The sequence below is a fragment of the Moschus berezovskii genome, chromosome 5 (assembly GCF_049115385.1).
Source record: "Moschus berezovskii isolate FMDL1 chromosome 5, NW_MosBer_1.0, whole genome shotgun sequence".
Classification (NCBI taxonomy): Eukaryota; Metazoa; Chordata; class Mammalia; order Artiodactyla; family Moschidae; genus Moschus; species Moschus berezovskii.
In genome coordinates, this window is record NC_142464.1 from 101221783 (window position 1) to 101244614 (window position 22832).

General features: G+C 42.5%; 1 protein-coding gene across 7 annotated transcripts in view; it reads left to right on the forward strand.

Annotated features, from left to right (window-relative positions):
• The window catches only part of SEPTIN11 (septin 11), a 132557-nt gene that overhangs the window by 72288 nt on the left and 37437 nt on the right, over positions 1–22832 (forward strand). For all 7 annotated transcript variants that reach the window (XM_055433980.2, XM_088836406.1, XM_088836404.1 and 4 more), the window contains exons 2-3: positions 5308–5422; positions 15952–16147. In XM_055433980.2, coding sequence (XP_055289955.1) covers positions 15981–16147 — 167 coding nt within the window. In that variant the 5' untranslated portion in view covers positions 5308–5422; positions 15952–15980. The remainder of the gene's footprint in view (positions 1–5307; positions 5423–15951; positions 16148–22832) is intronic.

Sequence of the window (22832 nt, forward strand, 5' to 3'; positions counted from 1 at the left end):
TGGGCTGGGCTAGAATAGAAGAGTGAAGCTGAGGAATCCTTAATGGTTTCCAGCCCTGGAGGATGTTGATGCCTGCAAACAGGAATGGAATTCTGTGGCTTTTCCTGCAGCTTTGTAAATGAGCATCCTATTTAGGGTGGGTTTTCTTCATGCTAGAGTTCCATTCTTTCTTCTGTGTTCTTTTTTTCCCCCTTCTTTGTTCATCCTTAGTAATTCTTCCTCCTTGGGTAGTCCGAGGGCTTTGCCCATCCGCAGTCTTCCAACATGAAGTGTGAAGTGAAAGTCGCTCTGTTGTCTCTGACTCTTTGCGGGCCCAGCAGCAATAGGAGAGCTCCTCTCTTCCTCCCACCTAATTCAGGGAAAGGAAACACTCCTGAAGACCTATTAAATGCTGGCCCTCTCATATGTACCATTTCCTTAGTTCCTCCCAGCCACCTTGCCAAGTGGACCATTTTTACTGATGGAGGAACAGGGACTAAAACAGGTAGGGATTCAAACCCATGGCTATCTGACTCCAAGCTTTGTGCCATCCTGCTTTTGGCTAAGCAAGATTTGGAAATGTGGAACATATTTTAAAGCGGCATTCAGAATGTAGGTGTTGGCGCACATTCTTATGTAATTTGTTTTATAATTATTTCCATGATGAAGTCAGCTAGACATCTTCTGCAAAACTTGTTGATTGTATACAGTCTTCAGAGTACCCACATTCCTAATAAAGTAACCCTTTGGGCAGAAGATAGTGTTTATCTGGCAGGCTTCTGCAAGCTGGACTTTTATTTTCCTGGTAGGTTTGGAGAACTCCAGCCTTTTTGAAAGATGTCCCCTGAATTTCCCTAGCCAGAAGCTCCCATTTCCCCTTTGTCATCCCATAGTATTTATCGCTCTTATCCTTAACACTACTTGTATTCTATCTCTACTACTACACGGTAAGCCTCTGAAGGGCAGGAAGAGCATTTATCAGTGAATAACAAAAGTAATGTATTTTTGTCCCCTTAGTGTTTTGAGCAGTGTTTTTTTGAATGAATAAATAAATAATGGTGTTCATGTCACGATGATCTGGGAAGAGAAAAATGAGGTTGTCATGTTAAAGACTGGTTATTTTATACTATAGAATTTAGTCATAACTCATTTCAGGATGGATTGGGCCTAGAAATCATCCAAGTACAGCCCCTCTCTGGGTAGATTAGCAAATGGAGGACTGAATCAATTAAGGTCTTATAGTTACTTCCTTGGTGGCTCCAAGTTGGCACTTGCATCTCAAAAATGGTCCAAACTAAGTCTTTTATTATTGGCTTCATGTGCCGTAGATGAAAAACTTCCAAGTCTCAGCATTGCCAGGACCCATGAAAATATACTTAAGAGCTACTTTGCCAATTCTGATTTTCAACTTCCACCTCTTATGGTTGCCAGAGAATTATTTTAGAGAACATTTTTTTTTCTTTCTAGTTTGATATATTGGCTTTCAATAGTGGCTAAAGTCATTGTATTGTTTACCTAGGAACTACCTAGGAACCTAGATCATCATGTGGTTAACAGTGACTCTGGAATCTGATCTCCTGGGTCCACATTTCAGCTTCTCACCTTATTGGCTGTATGACCTTGGGAAAGTTACTACACTTTGTGGGCCTCTGTTTTCTCATCTGGCAGTTGAGAGTGGGTAACAGTAGTTAACTACCTCATAGAACTGTTAAATTCTCCAGTTCATTCATGTTTAGGGCTTTCCTAGAACCTTGATCAATAAATGTTAGCTGTCATATGGTAGTGGAATGCCAGATAGCTCGAGCCACCTTTATCCAATCATCATTTTTCCTTTCATTGGTAAAGGGAATGTTTACTGAAATTCACCCTGAGATTTCATAGTCAAGACAAGCTTAAATTCCTACCACCAATTCTGAGTATTCTGAATGCAAGCTTACCCTGTCACCCAGCAATTCCACTCCTAGGTATAAGTTGAACAGAAATGCATATGTTTATTGTCCTGGAATGTTTATAGCATCATTATAATAAAAGATAGAAACTGAAAGCAATGCAAAAAAAAAAAAGACAAGGGTGTGTGTTAGTCGCTCAGTCATGTCTGACTCTTTTCAATCCCATGGACTGTAGCCCACCAGGCTCCTGTATCCATGGAATTCTCCAGACAAGTCTACTGGTGTGGGTAGCCATTCCCTTCCCCAAGGGATCTTCCTGACCCAGGGATTGAACCCAGGACTCCTGCATTGCAGGCAGATTCTTTACTGATTGAGCCACCAGGGAAGCCCAGTAAAGACAAGATTGGAGATAATATTTCTATGGGATCTGGAAGGTTTGGATGTGTTGGAGGCTATAAGATCCTCCCAGATAGAGGAAATATCATAATATGAATAAAGTCTGATGAAGAGAAACCAGGGGCTTTCCCAGGAACAGTAAGTAATTCCATTTAACTGCAGTGGAAGGTCCTCCTCTGGGAGGAATGGGAGATTCGATAGGAATAGAGATTTGATATCATCCCACAGAAGCTCCTGAGAAGGCAGAGTAAGAAGTTTGGATTGAGGGCCTTTGAGTACCAAGATCCCTTTGGCAGCCAAGTAGAGTGAGGGAGGATTAGAGGGAGTGGGATCCAAGTAAGGAGACCGGTTGGAAGGCCGTTGAATTAGTGAGAATAAAGAGGAGGAGGGCACAGCATTAATAACACTTTGAATGAGATGGGTGGGTCTCAGGCACAGACTAGTGCCATTAAGAGAAGTTGGAAACCCTGGAGTAGGGGTGGGTTTTCAATCAAGGAAGATGATGTCAAGTTTGGTGAACAACGATTTAAGGTACAAGTAGGACAACCTGGGAGAACTGCCTCTGGGGTAGAAATTCAGAACTGGAATGCAGACAGAGCTCAGTACTAGACAGAAAATTCTGAGAGTCGTTGCTAATATATGATAGCAGTAGAGACATGAGAATATCTGAGATTCCCTGCGATCATATCTAGACTCGAGCCCCACACACATTCTTTGGGTCGAGACAGCTAAGGCATAAAGCTACAGGCGTGGTACTATGAGATGCAGAGCGCAGGAATTTGTTTCAGCTGCTCTGTGTGAGTTAAATAGACTCCCCTCACATATCTTGCAGTGATTTTAATGTGTAAGCCTGTTCGTGAACCAAAGGAGGAGCATCCCATTTCCCACTGTCCCATCACCCACTGCTGGGCAACAGCCCTCAGGATTCCTTTAATGCTGGGCAGTCCTTTAATGGCCTTTTGAAGTGGCATTATAAAATTTACATATTTTATATGACAAGACAGAGACGTTGAAGACAAATTCAAAGTAAAAAAAAAAATTTTAAGACCAAACTGTTTTATAACCTTTCATTTTGTATGTGGTTTTCTGTGGGTATAAAAATACTCAGTGGGTGTGTGGGTGGTTTCTCGTGTTTTGGAAATGGTGAGAATATGAGATGCTGAGCATTGGGTTCTGGGATGAGAGCTATAATTACTAACTCTGATTCTTTCCCCGGATTGGCTCCTGGGTGAATATCTGAATCTAAAAACCCAACAACCATCCAGAATCCAGAGCAATAAACCACTCTTTCCTCCCCCACCCCAGAAATTAAAAGAATTATGATGGCAAAAAAGGAGAGGGGGGTGTAGGGCAATAGTTCTTCCTTGCCTGGTCTCCCTTCCTGCTGCACGTTGACTGCTCAAGGCCGTGGGACGTCAGGAAAGAGGCTGGTGTGATGGTGTCTCCTCGCTGGCTACACAGCAGCCACTGCACAGCTGTGATGGAAAGAGTTCTATATATAACCCAGACTCGTTTCAGATCTTCTCCTTCAGTCTTGGCGGATGTGGTAAACACCCTAAAAATACCTGCTGCCTGAGCCTTTGAGGTATCTGAAGGGGAAAGAGCAGGTGGTAGCCCTGGGGCCTCGTGCTGGTGCTGGGAGGCCTGGCCAGCTACCAGAGCTGCTGCCCCCGGGGGCCACTCCCCAAGCTGTTGGGTGCGCTGTCGGCCAGACCATCCTGCTCAAGGATAAGAGCCCACTCTTGAGTCTCATATTCACTGCTGGCAGGTTTCAAGGAGGCTATTCATAGCCTCGGCATCTGTTCTCTGTACCAGTGACCTCAAACCTGCAGCTGCCACCATGGTATTCAGGGGGAGCGGTGTTGGTTTCCAACCTTACTTCACAGAATCAGAATTTTAGCTCTAGCAAGGCCCTTAGACGTCATTTTGTCCATAAAACATTGCACTAAAATCCCAACATTTAGGGAGTCACGTTTCTCCTTCTCTTCAGTGATTGAAGTGATTTGGAAATGGAGTTTCAGCCTTTGACTATTCAAAGACGTCACTCTCATTATTGTGTAACACAGAGGAGGATAACGAAGACCCGTCTTTTAAAAACTATGGACCAATTGATTCTGTGCAAGGCTTTTGCTTCTTTATTTAAAAAATTGAACTCTGAGGCTCATTTTCTTACCCCAAATTCAGTGTCTTGAGTATAAAACTCATTGGCAACGTAGCCAGACACTAGGAAGACTTTCAGTAACTAGTTTCTGGAATCCCATACCATAACTGTGGTTCTTAATTGAAGGACCATAGGTAGCCTCTGTTTCCCTGGGAAGGAAGGGTTTTACGGATGATCTCCAATACCCACAGAATGCACTCAGCATTGTGGAGGAAGTTAGCACCATATAATAATACAGCCTAAGTCATCCAGCTTTTAAAGTATGATAACTACCTTAGCCCCATTCTCCTTCAGTAGACTCTTGAGGAGGCGTGGGGAGTGCAGAGCCTGTGGGGGAGAGCCAGGAGGCCCCACAAAGCCTGTCCAGTTCATGCTAGAGAGGGAACCAAGCCCTGTGTTGTGCCGTTTTCAATATGTTCAATATGGTGGTTACAGAATTTCTGCATAGTAACAGGAATGCCTCCTCCACTATGAGCTTTTGAAAGCTCCTTCCTGTGTCTGGAAGAGAGTCCTTTATTTTTTCCCTCTGGGTTGAAAAGTTTTCTTGAGCGCTGAGGCTGTCAAAAGGGTTGGAGTTTTAGTGTCACTTAGAGCATGTCGGTACCAGCCACCTCTGGAAAGCCTATTTCCCCTGAACCGGTGCACCTGTAACCATGCCTGAGCTTCCTGGGAGGGAGATGGTGTACTTTGGGAGTCGGTGTGATTTTATGGAAAGAGTATGGCTCTAGAGTTGGTAGCTTCAGTTGTGTAGAAGTCAGGGAGGGGGTGGGCACAGAGGGGTCACCGTTTTCCCCGTGTGCCAAGAAGAGAGAACGGGAGAAGGGAGGGGTACCCAGGTGGTGTCGTCATGGGCTCTCAAACGCTTCCCCTCTGACATTCCAGAATGAAGAGCTTCGAAACTTATCCCTTTCTGGCCATGTTGGATTTGACAGTCTCCCCGATCAGCTGGTCAACAAGTCGACTTCTCAAGGATTCTGTTTCAACATCCTGTGTGTTGGTAAGTGACTCATCGCTTGCTGCTGAACATTGAGTCTGACTCTTAGGTGTCGGCAGGTGATTGTCAGAGGGGCATGTTTCGGGAAATAACGGGAATGATATTTTCACTCCTTTAGTATCTGTAAGGCAAGACAATAATATCTCCACTCCACATATGTCACACAGTTCTTAGGTTGGCCAAGAAGTTCATCCTGAACAAACTTTTTGGCCAACTCAAAGATAAAAACATATTTAGATAAAATGCTTTGTAAGTTTCGTGGTGTTACTCACATTGTTATTTTTATCTATGTCACATAGTCAAGCAATGATCAATTTAATATTGCTATTGAATCACTTATTTTAATTTTTTGTAGGGGAGGGACTTAGACCCTAACTAGACTATGAGTACTCAGTCATGTCCAACTTTTTACACCCCCATGGACTGTAACCCACTTGGCTCCTCTGTCCATGGAATTTTCCAGGCAAGAATACTGGAGTGGGTTGTCATTTCTTTATCCAGGGGATCTTTCCAACCCAGGGACTGAACTCACATCTCTTGTGTCTCCTGCATTGGCAGGCAGATTCTTTACCACTGAGCCTCCTGGGAAGCCCGTAACTAGACTGTAGGAAGTTCAAAGAAGGAACTGAGATACACACACAGGAAGATCATTCAAAAGCATTTTAAAAATTTGTTTCCAGGGTTTCTGAATATGGTGCAGTAGTAATCTCCATTGAAATCTTTTTAAAGTTATGCTTCTACCTACTGCAAGTAAAATCTGCAATTACTTTAACCACTTTGATAAACTGAGGATACTTGAAAATTTTGCTTTTAAAGTAAAAGACAATCTTAAATCCTATTTTATACTTGAAATAAATTTTCCACATGAATTATTGAATTAACCTTTAATCTTTCCATTCTAATCTGAAATTGATCTCCATTTATTCCTGGTAGATAAACGGGAAAAGGCCAAAGAGATCTAACTTATGTGTTTGCATCTCCAGTATGTTTTATTCATAGCCTTTAAATGTGATGTATTGGCCTGTACTTCTGGTCTCGGTATTTTTCTTCTTTAGCCATATCTTTTAAATCAAGAGGAGGAAGGTAGGAAAGAAGGTGGAGAAAAAGAGGAAAGTAGAAACAGGACTCTCCTGTTGATTGGAGGCAGACGTGTCCTTGAAATAGATCATGGCATATCCTTCAGCTTCCCTGTCACTCTTGATGGAGGACCAGGCTGCCCAGCAGTGAAGTGGCTCGGGCTACACTGTTTCATGGCCATTGTCTTCTGGGCATAGACTTCAAGACAAACTAAAAGGAATTCTGCCCGTAGCCAATATGTATTCTCTATGTCTCCTCCCTACAAACTTAGCAGAATGTACCTGACTTACTTCTCTTGTCTAAGTAAAATGAAGTGAGTTTAGCAGAGAAAGGTGTGTGTTCAGTGGAACTCAGTTGTTGAGAGGGAGGGGTAGATATCTTCCCTTCTGAAAATCTTCGAGAGGAGCATGTTGAATGTGGCATCTGCACGGGCATTGAAAGCCACCGCCAACCTGCCCACCAGCCAGCTCACTGTTTGGCGTTCTGTAGTCTCAAGCACCAGAGAGGAACATGAGCAGAGCCGCCAGCTCTCCTTTTTTCTGTTTTCCCCACATTAAAATTCAGCAGGGGACCCCCTGGAATGGCAGCTTGCTCTACAGAGTGGCATAAATGAGTTGTCTTTTCTGCTAAATGCTCATTGCAGAGCAGAGCGATTCTTCATTAACATAGTGATTTGTTGGCAATTTGTTGATTTTTCTATTGAAGTATGCTAAATTGTAGGCCAATTACTATTCTGGCTTCTCTTGTCTGTCTCTCCCAGCCCTGCCTTCAAAATCAGCTTCTAGAATGCATTTGAGAGTTACGGTCCAGCCCCTGCTGTCTGGTCCAGTGGAACCAGACTGGAAGGATCTGGTTTGACTAGATGTGTGGTGTGCAAGTATTGGTGCGTTGGCTGACCGTTGTGTTCCTAGTGCAATTGATGATACTAGTTGGAATTCCTCACAAGACACAGCCATGCTGTGCTGTTGTATTTGGAAAGCAGCTGGTATTCCGATTCTCCTGGGTGGGTGATGATTCCTGAGATTCTTAGGTTAATTTTACTCTGGTTCTATTCTTGGTTGTTGTTTAGTCACTAAGTTGTGCCAGACTCTTTTTGAGACCCCTTGGACTCCATTCTTAACCACGTTTAAAATTAGTTTTCATTTACTTAATATTTTGAGTGCTAAGTTCCTTCAGTCATGTCTGACTCATTGAGACCCTATAGACTGTAGCCCTCCAGGCTCCTCTGTCAATGGAATTCTCCAGGCAAGAATACTGAAGTGGGTTCCCATGTCCTCCTCCAGGGGATCTTCCCAACCCAGAAATTGAACCCACAGCTTTTATGTCTTCTGCATTGGCAGGCAGGTTCTTTACCACTAGTGCCATCTTGGAAGTCCATTATAATGCATGTGTGTATGTTAGTCATTCAGTTGTGTCCAACTCTATGTGACTCCGTGGACTGTAGCTCACCAGCCTGCTCTGTCCATAGGATTCTCCAGGCAAGAATACTGGATTGGATTGCCATGCCTTCCTCCAGTGGCTCTTCCCCACCAGGGATTGAACCCGGGTCTCCTGCATTGCAGGTGGACTCTTTACCATCTGAGCCACAAAGGATGCCCTAATATAATGCATATTTCTAGTTAAAAAATTATAAAGTATCCCTACTTTTCCCCTCCCACCCTCATTTTCATTCCACAGAGAGAAAACTGTGGAATCCTTCTAGAAGCTTCCTATACTTGGAAGTTATTTTCAGAGGCTGAAAACAACACCAGTTATTATTTTAGAGCTTTTTCATTCATTTATTTTTAAAAATTAATTTTTATTGGACTATAGTTACTTTACAATGTTATTAGTTTCTCCTGTACCCCAAAGTGAATCAGTCACAGGTATACATGTATCCACTTTTTCTTGGAGTTCCTTCCCATTTAGGTCACCACAGAGCGTTGAGCATGTCAGTTTTGTTGAAGTCCAACATGTGTCTCGCAGGGCTAAAATCAAGGCCTCTCCAAGGCTGTGTGCTCCTTTCTGGAATTCAAGGGGAGAAGACACTTCCTTTTTTCCCCTCTGCTGGAGGCTGCCCACATTCCTTGATGCTTGGACCCTTCCTCCATCCTCAAAGCCAGCAGTGTTACACCTCTTTCTGACTGGTCTTGGATTAGGAAATTTTCCACAAAGAATTGCAGAAATCAAGTTTAAACTGAGTTAGGGCTCTTCCTCAACCCCAAAACACACTGCAAAGGTCCTATACCTAGTTGTGTAATTAAGAACAGCCTGGTCTAGGAATTCAAAGAGCATTTCCAGGGCTCTGTCTCCAGTTTCCGATCCTGCTCGCTTCTGCATGGCTTTTACTGTGTTTGGGCTTTTTCTTCACTGAGGTGGTATGGCCGCTGGCCGTGTTACCAGCTCAGCCACCCCAGGGGGAAGAAGAAGCCATTCCTGACACGGCTTCTTCAATAGTCACGGAATTGTCTGACCCACGAGGCCTGAGTCATCCACCCACCCAGGGTGGGAGATAGGGTTTATCTACTCTGAAACACACGAGGGTCCTCGAGGAGTGGAGACGTGGGCAGAAGGGAGGCTGAGCATGGGAGAGATACACACTGGGCAGATATAAACAGGTCTCTCATGGTTGTATAAGTGCTGTTTTGTTTTGGTTTTATACAAATGAGATCATGCTGTTCTGTTTTTTGCATTTTCCATTTTTTACTTCATAGTAAGTCCTTCCCCTCCTTCGCTGCCCGTGTATCTAGCAATCCAGGTTCTTTTGCACAGCACCTTGGAGCCCTTTGGTTGGAACGAGCTTTAGTTCTTTCAGAAACAGGGGGTGTCAATATTAAGTTAAATGTACTTATCCTCAGAGGATAAGACACATCAAATCCCTTCACAAATACTTTACAGCAAAATATCTGTAGAAGAAAACAGTTCTCAGTGTCAATTAATGCTCTATTTTTAAAGGTAAAGAGTCTACAAAAAGCAGTCTAGTTGATCCAAATGTTTTGACAGCCACTTAGAGAGATGGGTGTCGTATTTAACTTGAGTATCCATGCTGCTTTCTCTCCTCCTTGTCATCCTACTGTGCATTTGCGTGTTTTACACGGTATGCGCACCCATGGCATTTATAGCATCATTATTTTGTGTGAAAGATGTGAAAGGAAATTAAAGACTGAAAAAAAAGTTATGATCCTAGTAAGGAAGCTGTTGTTTTTCTAAAAGGTCTTAGAATCGTAAGTTTGTTTTGTGGCAAAGCGGTTGCAAAGAGAGGAAACAAACCAGGGCAGAAACTAATCCTGCTGTGCACTTAGTTTAGTTTTACAGGCACTGAATTAAATACTGTTGACTCACTGGAAAAGACTCTGATGCTGGGAGGGATTGGGGGCAGGAGGAGACGGGGATGACAGAGAATGAGATGGGTGGATGGCATCACTGACTCGATGGACATGAGTTTGAGTGAACTCTGGGAGTTGGACAGGGAGGCCTGGTGTGCTGTGATTCATGGGGTCGTAAAGAGTCGGTCATGACTGAGCGACTGAACTGAACTGAAGAGCCTATCTCTCTCAGTCCTGGAGAGAAATGTAATAGAGGGCAGGAGAGTAGTGTTCACTTATCTGGGAAGAGAATTCTTTTTTTTTTTAGCTGCACTGGCTCTTCGTGACTTTCTCTAGTTGCGGCGAGTGGGGGCTGCTCTCCAGTTGTGGTGGGGGTGCTTCTCATTGCGGTCGCTTCTTTAGCTGTGGAGCATGGCCTCCAGGGTGTGCGGGCTCAGTAGTTGCTGGGAATGCACTTAGTTGCTCTGCAGCATGTGGAATCTTCCTGACCAAGGATCAAACCCATGTCCCCTGCATTGGCAGGCAGATTCTCAACCACTGACGTCTGGAAGAGAATTCTTGATGCTAAATCGGGTATCAGACAGCCAAGGGTTCATAGTTCTCTTACCCTCCATCTTGCCTGTAACACACCAGTTCATCCCCAGAACTGTACTTCAGTTTAAATAAAGCGTTTCTTAAATTTTAAACTTCTTATTTTGTATTGGGGTATAGCCAGTTAACAGTGTCATTATAGTTGTGGTAGGTGAACAGCAAAGGGACTCAGCAGTACATATACTTGTATCCATTCTCCTCCAACACCCCTCCCATCTAGGCTGGCAGGTAACGTTGAGTAGAGCTCCGTGTGCTGTACAATGGATACAACCTTGCTGGTTATCTACTTTGAATATAGCAGTATGTACATGACCTTCCCAAACTCCCTAACTATCCCTTCGCCCCGCCCTCCGGCAACCGTAAGTTGGTTCTCTAAGACTGTGAGTCTCTTTCTGATTTGTAAGTAAGTTCATGTGTATCATTTCTTTTTGGAGTCCACATATAAGGGATGTCACACAATATTTCTCCTCCTCTGACTGGCTTCCCTCAGTATGACACTTTCTATGTCCATCGATGTTGCTGCAAATGGCGTTGTTTCATTCTTTTTAATAAACTTTTCTTTCTTATCCACACTGTATTTGTAAATTAGTACCCAGCCTTTTTTCACAATTCAAAATTTATTGATCGTCGTCATTCTCTTTCCAAAACGACACCAGCCCTGTGAGAAACTACACCATTGATCCTGCTCTATGTGGTTCTTTGTGCGCCTACACAGAGGGATAAAATACTGCGACATCCCGGCTTTTGAAGAGCAACCAGTTCAATAGTGGGGTCAAAGTAAATTAATAACACATTTTAAGAGCAGAATTTTAAAAAATAATTTCACCGATTGTTTTGAGAGAATGGCAGAAGGGAAATAGAAAGCAGACGAGTTTAAGATCATTTTAGCTAAGGCAATAGTGTCATCATTAGCTGTGGAATTTTGCAATCAGATCTTAAACATTTTTATCCCAGCTTGCTTTTCCAGGAAAGGCTGTAAGTGGTTTAAGGGTGGAATGAATAAATAAATGAATAAAGATAAAATTAACCCCAGAAAACAAAGTGAAGGTTGGAGTCAGAGCTCAAAGCCGTCAGATCTGCCTATAGCAGTTGATTCTCTCAGGAACACCTTTATCTCTTAGCCAGTGTGGTCAGAGCATGGGGGTCCCAATCAGTCTATGGATATTTGTTAAATACATATGTGCCAAACACAAGTTAAACGTTTAATGAGGACAGACTTATAGGAATTATAAAGTAAAAACCAAAGGGTTGCTCCAGATGAAACACAGTTTACCTGGAAAAATATCTCTTGTAAATCTTCAGAAAAGACATTTGTGGCTGTCCCTCCATTTAAACCTGGGTTCCAGAGCTTCGGGGGTCATTGAGCCGTGTGATGCCGAGGGTCACATGCAGGTCTTCCAAGTCCCTGGTGGTATTAGCCAAAGCATGCTTCATCAAACGGGATTCTATGAGGAGGTAAAATAACACAGCCATAACTTTCTGATTATCTGGCTCCATCCAAGAATAAAACCTCGACTGTTTAGAGGAGACAGACAGACCTTCATTCACAGCTATTTGAGTAGGTATAATAATTATCCAAGTAGCCAGTTTTGGCAATCAGAGTAAAAATGCTGAATCACTGATCAACTATTTGCTCAGTTTACAATTAATTACCTTCTAATTAATAATACATTCCTCTGTGCTCTTTTTGTTTTCCTTCTTTTTCTTTTTAAACAATGTCCAGCTTAGAGCTCGAGATTTATGTAAGCCTGAGAACAGAATGGAAGAGGCAGACCTGCTTTCCACTGTGCTGTGGGTGTCCCACTTACCAGCATTGGCAGGGGCAGGAGAAGCAGAAGCCCCAGATAGCACTTCAAGAGTAAATCTCTCTAATTAACAACTGTTTAGGCAGATGAATTTATCATAGAATAAACAACAGACTCAGAAAAACCTACCGAAGTGGCAAATCTCAGTATAGACGATCACTATGACCACTTTTCAGTTACTTTTTATGGAAGGCTTCCTCAGAGCCAGGGGTTCTTAGATGTTTCAGAGTTGCTGTTAGTCATTAATTGTCTTGAAATATTGTTGCGGTTGTTGGGTTTGAGTTGGAACCTGCGCCAGGTAGGCTTTCAGTTAATTCAAAAGAAGCCTTTTTGCTCTTGCGTGTCCTCAAAAGTATAGAAAATGCCTTCTTTTCTAAGGCTAGAGATTGACCTCAACAACAAATGCATTGAAAAGCTCTCCTAGTTCTCTAGAATTCCTTTTATTCCCCAAACTGTCATTTCTTGGTGAAATACTTTTGGTGAATTGCACTGCTGCTAGGGTAGCGGTGTCTAATTAGGGCTCTTGAAAGCACAGAGCATAGAAATGGAAAGCTAAGCACTCTGAAATTTAGAGGAACAGTGGTTTTTCCAACCCGCTGATTAACCCTGTGCTATAAGTAGGGCCTGGAATGCTAATTGTTCATAATGTCCACCTTAATGCAAATAATAATTAAAATTATGTTGCCTTGAAAAAAAAGCATCATATTCTTGATTCACATATGCGTAACTAATTCCCAACTTAGTAAATGGTAATTTCAGTGCTGTCCAGGTAACCTAGAATTCTTGTCTTGTAAATTGTAGTCTTTATTGCTGTTCTGAGGGAAAGAGATGGAAGTAAGATGGGTCACTTTTCCACTGTCAGATCTTTGATCTTATAGAGGAAATTTTATAAGGTAGCTCTGCTGTTCTTCCTTTGTCTTTACACTGGGCTTCCCTTGTGGCTCAGCTGGTTAAGAATCAACCTGCAATGCGGGAGACCTGGATTCCATCCCTGGGTGGGGAAGATCCCCTAGAGAAGGGAAAGGCTTCCCACTCCAGTAAATCCTGAAAAGAAGTTCGCTGTATCGACAAAGATACTCATGTACTTAATTTAAAATGACTGGAGTACCTTCAATACTGAATTGCTGTCCAGATTCTCTGTATCTTATGAGTGAAAACCCTGTTTTGTTTCTGTGTCCATTACTTAGTAACTTTATTTTGCTCAAGAGTTATTAAGTTACCAATCATGGGTGTGAACTTGAGCATTAGAAAACAGAGCCTACTTTTGATTTTTTTATTGATGGATCTTTTTGGTTAAGGGCGACAGGAGACAGTCTCAGCTGCTATACAGCCAGACTTCATGGAGATTCTGAACAACATTCAGGATATTACAGATACTCAAGTTTCAGTTGCTATTGTTATTTACCATTTTATCCCCAGCACCTATGCTTGTTACATAGTAAATACTGAAGTATTATAAATGAATGAATTTCAGATACTAATGTCTGCTGTATCCGTCTGCTCTTATTCTCCTATATGCCTGGCTAATGGTCTGTCAACAACATGTCTTCTGTTTATTTATAGCCTCATGGCATCTGCTTATTCACTTCTCTCAGTGTATCTTTTCTTTCTCGTGCCATCATGCTGTGTGCAGATTCAAAGTCCCAAAGAGAGAAGTGTGATTAGATACACAGATCACTGTTCAATATGGAGCATTCTCACAGAATAATAATTGCAATTCCTTGGGTGCGGCCTTGGGGATGCCCCAGGGGGCACAGGGAGCTAGCACTGGTCCAGTTACCTGTGGTCATTAGCAAGATCCAAGGAATAAACTACGGTCTTGCTTGTGAGAGGAAGGTGGTTACGGCAGACATGTAAATACCATTCCTGTAATAGTAAATCAGAGCCTGGTTGGTATTCAGTCATGTTCCAGACCAGATTCTGAGCTATGGGAGCGTACCATATCCAGACAGTTCACTGTTATATTCCCAGCATTTGGCACAAAGCTGGAAGAGATACTGGCTGAATGAAGGCTGATGAAGGAGGAAGTTCTTTGATCTTAGGTGTATCAGGTCCAATGGGTAAAGCTGAAGAGTTGGGCGAATGTTCTTGACCAACTTTTATCCTACAAATGAATCATGGTAGTCAGTGGCAAACCACAGAAGGCTTCTAATTAGAGAAAGCTCAGTTACAGAGAGATTCCATTCTACTTCATTTTTGTACTATGTTGGAAAGCAATGAGTAATACAGAACTTCTAATTAGTAAGTGGATTTTGTCTTTTCAATGGGAAAGTTGCTCTAAGGCTGCCAATCCCAGGGCTCTTTTTTTCTCCAATGAAATTGTGACCATCCTAAAAGGCATTACAGTAATCCTTCAGAAGAGAGATTGTCCCTAGGAACATCATGGGATTGAGATTTGTTGAAAGGGCTACAGTACACTGGTATGTTTAAATTGAGCTGAAAATCTAATTGGGGAAATTTTCCAAATTTTGTTTTAAAAAATGCATCCCTGTAGATGATGTTTCTTGATTTCTACCCCAACACACTCAACCACGGCTACAGAAGTGGGTGGGTTCTTTCTCATTGCCAACTATTTTTGACTCAAGAATTAGTATAATAGAGAAAGTTTTTCTTGGTTTTATTTTAAAGATGAGGTTAAAGTTCTCCTAGGCTCCACATTTGGGTCTTACCATTTGATTGGTTTAGTATAATACCTGCGACTCTGATTTGCATATATTAGAGGCTCCGTGAAACCTGATGACTTGAACTATAATGTGAAGCAGTAAGGCCATCATTGCAGGTCATTTAACATCATTCAATTTCATTGTCACAAACATCGGGCTGAATACCAGGACATCTATCAAATGCTTGCCGTCTACTGAATAGGGAAATGCAAATGGAAATAATATAAAGGATTCTCACAGATTCATAACCATACCTGAAAATATTAGTCAGTCAGTTTTCTCTGTAACAATGTCAGAATTGGTTGAATGTAGGTGTTAGAACCACAGAAACCCGAGTTAGAAACCTGGCTTTGCCATTTAACAATATGACTTTAGACAGGTTACTTAAACCTTATCTAAGCTTTAATGCCTCATCTGTAAAAGGGAGGAAACAGTAGCACTTATTCCACAGAAATTAGTACTAGGATTTAATGAGATGGTACATTGGAGGCTCTTGTCACAGGACCTGGTACAAAGTAAGTGCTCAGTAATTGTAGCTGGGTTTGTTATTTTTGTTGTTATTTGTTAAGAGTGTTGTTTTGAAAAAATGTAATTCTTTCCCACAACATTAGATGATATCAGATAATTCAATATAAATGCAATCAGCCTCTTACATTTTCCTAGTAACAGAAACTCAGCAATATAGATCTTTTTTTAAAGTACTATATTGATAGTTTTACATGCCAACATTTAGGCAAGGAAGAGCTACAGTTTATGTCTTTGAAATGACCACAAACTGACCACAGGCAAGCTTTTAAGTTCTGTTTCTCTATTCAGAGGTAAAAAAGAGCATCTTGATCTATAAGTTCAAGATCTTCTCTGCCGAATGGTTTTTGGAATCCATTAAGGCATTTCTAGGGAGGCAGTCCATAGATCACACATGGAAAGAGCAATTTTTTTTTTTGTGGTGGGATATCTGGTGAGACTGACTTTTCAAAAAATTTTAGTAACATGATGATTTAAAAAAAAGAAAAAAAACCACTCCTGATGATGTGAACTGATGTCTCAGAGGCATTGACACCTTCTTTGATTTCTCTCTTGTGGTCATGCAGGCGAGACGGGCATTGGCAAATCCACGTTAATGGACACGTTATTCAACACCAAATTTGAAAGTGACCCAGCGACTCACAATGAACCAGGTGTCCGGTTAAAAGCCAGAAGTTATGAGCTTCAGGAAAGCAATGTGCGGCTGAAGTTAACCATCGTTGACACTGTGGGATTTGGAGATCAGATCAATAAAGATGACAGGTACATCTTGGGATTTTGTGGGGATGTAAGTGAATGAGGAGGTAACAAGACTCATCCTGGGTAAATGCAGAGACAAAATGTTCGCTCGTCATAGGGCTTGGTCTCCTGTCACCTAAAAGATAAGACATTCTTGTCCTCTGAGAAATTTTCTTAGAATGTTCTTGAGGTCAGAATCAGCTCAATTGATTCCAGCTAGTGTGAGCAGACGGAGAAGGCAATGGCAAGCCACTCCAGTACTCTTGCCTAGAAAATCCCATGGATGGAGGAGCCTGGTAGGCTGCAGTCCGTGGGGTCGCTAAGGGTCGGACACGACTGAGCGACTTCACTTTCACTTTTCACTTTCCACTTTCACACATTGGAGAAGGAAATGGCAACCCACTCCAGTGTTCTTGCCTGGAGAATCCCAGGGACAGGGGGGCCTGGTGGGCTTCCGTCTATGGGGTCACACAGAGTTGGACATTACTGAAGTGACGCAGCAGCAGCAGCAGCAGTGTGAGCAGAAAAGGGATTTGTTAGAAGGAATAAGCTAGCTTATGATATTTTCCCGGAAAAGTCATAGAACCAGGTTTGGGGGATTTCCCATCAAGAAAAGAAGTCTAGAAATTAAAGATCAAGAAAAGAAGTCTAGGGTTAATGGAACTCCTGCCACAAATTCCCATATATATTTGGTACCTGTGTTACTGGGGACAGGTCTCTAAAACCTCCACCGAATCTGTCTCTATTAACTGAATGCCTTCATCACCACTTGCAAGAAGAACCCCTTTCCCTGTGTGTGGCCTCTGCCTTGGGTGACATGCCCCCTGCCTCCCGATCTTGTATGACTGCTGCTGCTTGGCAGAAAGTAGGCCACATCTGAACACTGGCTGCAAGAGGGTCTGGGGAATGTGGTTTCTGGTTTGTTTTTTGTTGTTGATGTTGTCGCTTTAACTCTGCCAAGAAAACAAAACAAAAACCAGATATTAAAAAGTAAGAGGAGTTTCGAATGAACATCTGCCTTGCTCTACTAGGGCTTCCCAGGTGGCACTAGTGGTAAAGACCCCACCTGCCAATGCAGGAGGTATAAGAGACACAGTTTCGGTCCCTGCGTTGGGAAGATCCCCTAGAGGGGCGGAAATGGCAACCCACTCCAGTATCCTTGCCTGGAGAATCCCAGGGACAGAGGAGCCTGGTGGGCTATAATCCATAGGGCCGCAAAGAGTCGGACACAACTAAAATGATTTAGCATGCATGCATGCACACATGCTCTCCTAGTCACTGAGACAGATTGGGATATTTGACTTAATCCCCAAATTCCTACAGATCTGAGTGAAAACTTGGAGTCAATAATGATTTTGCCCAAGAAACTAGAGCCCAGGATTTAGTAGACCTGGATTGTGGTCTGAATTCTGCCAATAACCAGCTATGGATCCTTGGCAGTTTATCTCACTCTAAGATGCTGATTGCAGCCATGAAATTAAAAGACGCTTACTCCTTGGAAGAAAAGTTATGACCAACCTAGATAGCATATTAGATAGCAGAGACATTACTTTGCCAACCAAGGTCCGTCTAGTCAAGGCTATGGTTTTTCCAGTGGTCATGTATGGATGTGAGAGTTGGACTGTCAAGAAAGCTGATCGCCGAAGAATTGATGCTTTTGAACTGTGGTGTTGGAGAAGACTCTCGAGAGTCCCTTGGACTGCAAGGAGATCCAACCAGTCCATTCTAAAGGAGATCAGTCCTGGGTGTTCATTGGAAGGACTGATGCTAAAGCTGAAACTGCAATACTTTGGCCACCTCATGCGACGAGTTGACTCATTGGAAAAGACTCTGAGGCTGGGAAGGATTGGGGGCAGGAGGAGAAGGGGACGACAGAGAATGAGATGGCTGGATGGCATCACCGATTCTATGGACATGAGTTTGAGTGAACTCCGGGAGTTGGTGATGAACAGGGAGGCCTGGCGTGCTGTGATTCATGGGGTCGCAAAGATTCAGACATGATTGAGCGACTGAACTGAAGAGAATGATACCAGATACTCTCAGGTCTCTTCCAGTGGGATCTGCATACAGTCTCTTTTCAGGTGGGGTCTAAGGAAGGGCGCTGTGAGTGGCTGAGCCTGGAGGAGGGGTGTGGTAGTCATAGGGGGTAATCCTGTATTTTGATGGCTTTGGCAACCAGGGGTGTCTGCTCCTAAAACCCAAAGTGAAGAAAGCATGTTTGTGAAAGCTCAATGGGAAATATCGTAGTTGATTTCCAGCCGGCGCAGGATCTTAATATTGATGCTAGAGCTGTGGTGTGAGCACTGTGGCTCCTTTGTGCATTGTTCAGGTCTTCCTGTAGGCTGCTCACAGTTGGGTGGCCTGCTGGGTGCAGAATGGACACATTGAGTCTGAATAATGAGTGTGGTTTCAGTGGAGCCTAGTGAGGAATTCAGATCTTTCTCTGTCCAGCAAGGGTTTGTTAATCTAACCAGATAATTTATATATAACAAACTTCTTTGTCAGTATAGAAAACAAACATGTTTAACCCGCTTAAGAAATAAAATGTCTTTTTTTTTTTTTCTTCAAAATTTTGATCCTATAGTTTATACGTAGACAGAAGCTATTAGCTATAAGTCAGTCTTGCTGGGCTCAGTCACTCAATCGTGTCCAACTCTTTGTGACCCCATGGGCTGCATGCAGCCCACCAGGCTCCTCTGTCCATAGGGATTCTCCAGGCAAGAATACTGGAGTGGGTTGCCATGCCCTCCTCCAGGGGATCTTCCGAACCCAGGGATTGAACCCAGGTCTCCTGCATTGCAGGCGGATTCTTTATCATCTGAGCCACCAGGAAAGCCCAAGAATACTGGAGTGGGTAGCCTATTGCTTCTCCATGGGATCTTCCAAACTCAGGAAGCAAGCTGGGGTCTCCTGAATTGCAGGCAGATTCTTTACCAGCTGAGCCACCAGGGAAGCCCATAAGTCCATCTTATGTATTCACTAAAATTGGTTGTAAACTTCACCTAATTATGAAGTAATACTGTGAAGTTTTATTTTTATAAAACAAACCTACTCAATTGATAAAGCCAAGCAAGTTTGACTCTTTGAGTTTCTGTAGTCCTTATTTGAGGGAAGTGTTTAACTTTTTAAACTTTCCTGGTGTGCATCCATGCATTCATCTCAGGATCACTCATCTTCTTCACTAATCTTTGAATCCCTTATGATTTTTTTAAATATTTATGTTCATTCTCCAAAAAAAGTTTGAGAAAGTTAAACTGTCCCAGGCCCAAAGATAATTCTAGAAGGAGGCTTCCAGAGACATTTTTGTGCAGTGAGAACTTAATGGGAATAACACAACCAGAACCTTAAGTTACAGTCTGTATGCTTAGGGCTCAGACACTTCATTTTTATCATACCAGGTTTTGTTTATTTGTTTGCTTCATTTTCCTCTGAACTGTGTATGGTATATGTGTGTGTTTTCTAAAGAGGAATTTTAACCATTTTTAAAAAATCTAGAGCTGTGTATTGTCTAAATACATTTTAACTGTCTCTGATATAAAGATGTACCCATAGTAATGACAGAGAAATATTTAACGCATGCTCTAGCTGAGCACTGAGCTGTAGTTTATCTATAGAGCTGTTTATATGCTCTTCAGTAAACACTGGCCTGGAATAACAGGAGCAATTGTTAGACACAGTAAGAAAGATTTTATTTTGCATCTGTCAAAATGGACTATCTGTACATTGTGTTGAGTGGGGAACAGCTAAGCACAGCTCCTGCAGCTGAGCAGTTGCTCTTGATTTATGACTTCTATTCCAAGGAATGATGGAGACGTTCTTGTCTGAATGCTGTGTGTGATGCTCAGTGAAACAGATGAAGAGAAAACCCTGATGACAAGCAGAAGAGCACAAGTGCACTGTGGGAGCTGGGAAGCAAGCCAGAGGGCTCCTGGTCCTCGTGTGGTCAGGAGGACCCATCAAAACAAGGCGGGTCTCCGTCTCTGACCTGTGCAGGTTTCTCCCGGGGGTTGTGGAATGCCAGGCGTGTGCACTGCCTGATGGGCAGGCAGCAGCTGGACTTTTTCAGGATGCCTTCTGGCGGAAATGAGAACCATCCCTCCGCATTTTGCTGCTAAGATTCCTTGAGCTATTCCTGCTCCGTCACCGCCCCAGCACTGCCTCTACATTTTTTACTTCTCCTTTAAATGGTGACTTCCTACCCTTCTGGTGGGTTTTCACTCGCCAGCCCTGAACAGCGGGTGGCCAGTACAAGGCTGATCCACACATTTGCAGCTGGAGGCCTCTTTAAGAAAATTTCTGACTCATTTGGGTCAAATAATAGTTTCCAAGGAGACTTAGAAGAGAGGAAGTGTGATATTAACCTAACCTAGATACCAAATATATATTTTTTTTCTTCTGAAATTTCTTGACAGCATTGCATAACCTCTTTGAGTGGCATTTAGAACTCTGTGCGCCAGAAGGATTATTGACACTGTTGACTATAAACCCAAATGCCTGTTGTTAAAAAAAAAAAACTTATTCAGATAGGGTCTGCTTCCATCAAAAAATTGGAAGTGGGGTATGCATTTTTGTATCAGTATGTAAACATATGCGAAGGGATGTGTTGTTTCTCCAAACCCATGATTATTTTTACTACTTTGAGGATTAGGCAAGCTTTTCTGCCATCGATGCAAGACTTCAAGAATGTCCCAGTTTGTTTATGTAGGCTTTGGACATGTCAGCATTCCTGCATCACTATCTGCCTTGGACCAGGCTAGCTAGAAGGAGGCAGGAAGAGAGGTCTGGTAAGGTTTCCTGTTTTGTTTAATAGCATGATTAACTCTTCGTGGTCTAAGGACATTCTTGTTCTGCTGTCTCTACTATTCAGTGAAGAAGGAAAGAGGTCTAGAGGAGAAGGGAAAACACAATATGCAACAGTGCTGGAAATAGAAGAGTTTGTTTGCTGCATATTTAGGAGATGGAGATAGAATGTTAGTAGCGTATTACACGCTATAATGATGATAGCACAAAAAGCATGGCTAATTGAAGTCCACTGAGAGATTCCTCAGACTCACCAAATCTTATCAGAGTCGTAAAGTGGTAATGGAGTGGTCTGTTTGATCTTTAAATTCTGTCTTAGTCACACTTTCTGGTAGAGATAGTTGAAGGATAAAGAAAATTAGCTTTGGCTAATAGATAGCAAGAGAGAGAAAAAATATATGGTAGGTATCTGTTTATTTGTTCACATACAAAATGGAGAGCCAGTCCCTGAACAGTGGCATGGGTTATTTTGCAAGCATGACCAATGGGTACCTTGGGTGGCTAGAAAACTTTGTATAAAATATTTTTTCCCATCATTTTTAGGGTCAACCACTGTCAATTTTGTGTGTGTGTGTGTGTTTTTTTTTTAATGGCTGGATATTTACGGGGGGGAAAAAAGAGTGAGGATAAAAAGGGATATCCCCATGACTTAAAAGGAAATTACGTGAAAATGTACAACTTGATTTGGTTTATCTGCCCCCTTTCCTCTGCTTGATATGGCTATAATCCAAAGAAGTTTGAATTGGCAAAACCAGAATATAAATAGGTATCCTTGCTATAAGAATGGAAACTAGCAAAAGGCAAAAATAAGGATGAAATTTCCTTATTTTTATGACTTTTAGTGTAACACATGGACAGGAGACGGAGAGAGGGCAGAGTTTATTTGAAGGATATGAAGGGAGAACAAAGCCACTAGGCTGACTTACTATATGCATCAAGAGAGGCTGTTTCATCAACACAATGAAATCTGGAACACAGGGAATAGTGATTTTGGTCAATAGTTTTCCTGAAATACATTTATTTGTTTATAATGCAATAGAGGCTAGAACAGATGGGATCTTGTGCTTGACTCTGTGTGGGAGGTAGGCTCTGTGTGATCAGTCTTTGGGTTGAACCTAGGATTCTGATTTGGCCAGTGGTGTGGATGGAAGTGCCATATGCTGAGCTAAGGAATATGGGCTAGTAGGGTTTGGGGACAAGACGAAGTGTGATTTTGGGCACATTACTTAGAGGAGCAGAAATGTGAAGAATGGCAGAAAGTGAAGAGAAACTAAAAAGCCTCTTGATGAAAGTGAAAGAGGAGAGTGAAAAGGTTGGCTTGAAGCTCAACATTCAGAAAACAAAGATCATGGCATCTGGTCCCATCACTTCATGGGAAATAGATGGGGAAACAGTGGAAACAGTGTCAGACTTTATTTTTTTGGGCTCCAAAATCACTGCAGATGCTGATTGCAGCCATGAGATTAAAAGACGCTTACTCCTTGGAAGGAAAGTTATGACCAACCTAGATAGTATATTAGAAAGCAGAGACATTACTTTGCTAAGAAAGGTCCGTCTAGTCAAGGCTATGGTTTTTCCAGTGGTCATGTATGGATGTGAGAGTTGGACTGAAGAAAGCTGATCGCCGAAGAATTGATGCTTTTGAACTGTGGTGCTGCATAAGACTCTTGAGAGTCCCTTGGACTGCAAGGAGATCCAACCAGTCCATTCTAAAGGAGATCGATCAATCCTGGGTGTTCATTGGAAGGACTGATTCTAAAGCTGAAACTCCAATACTTTGGCCACCTCATGCAACGAGTTGACTCACTGGAAAGGACTCTGATGCTGGGAAAGGTTGGGGGCGGGATGAGAAGGGGACAACAGAGAATGAGATGGCTGGATGGCATCACCGACTCGATGGACATGAGTT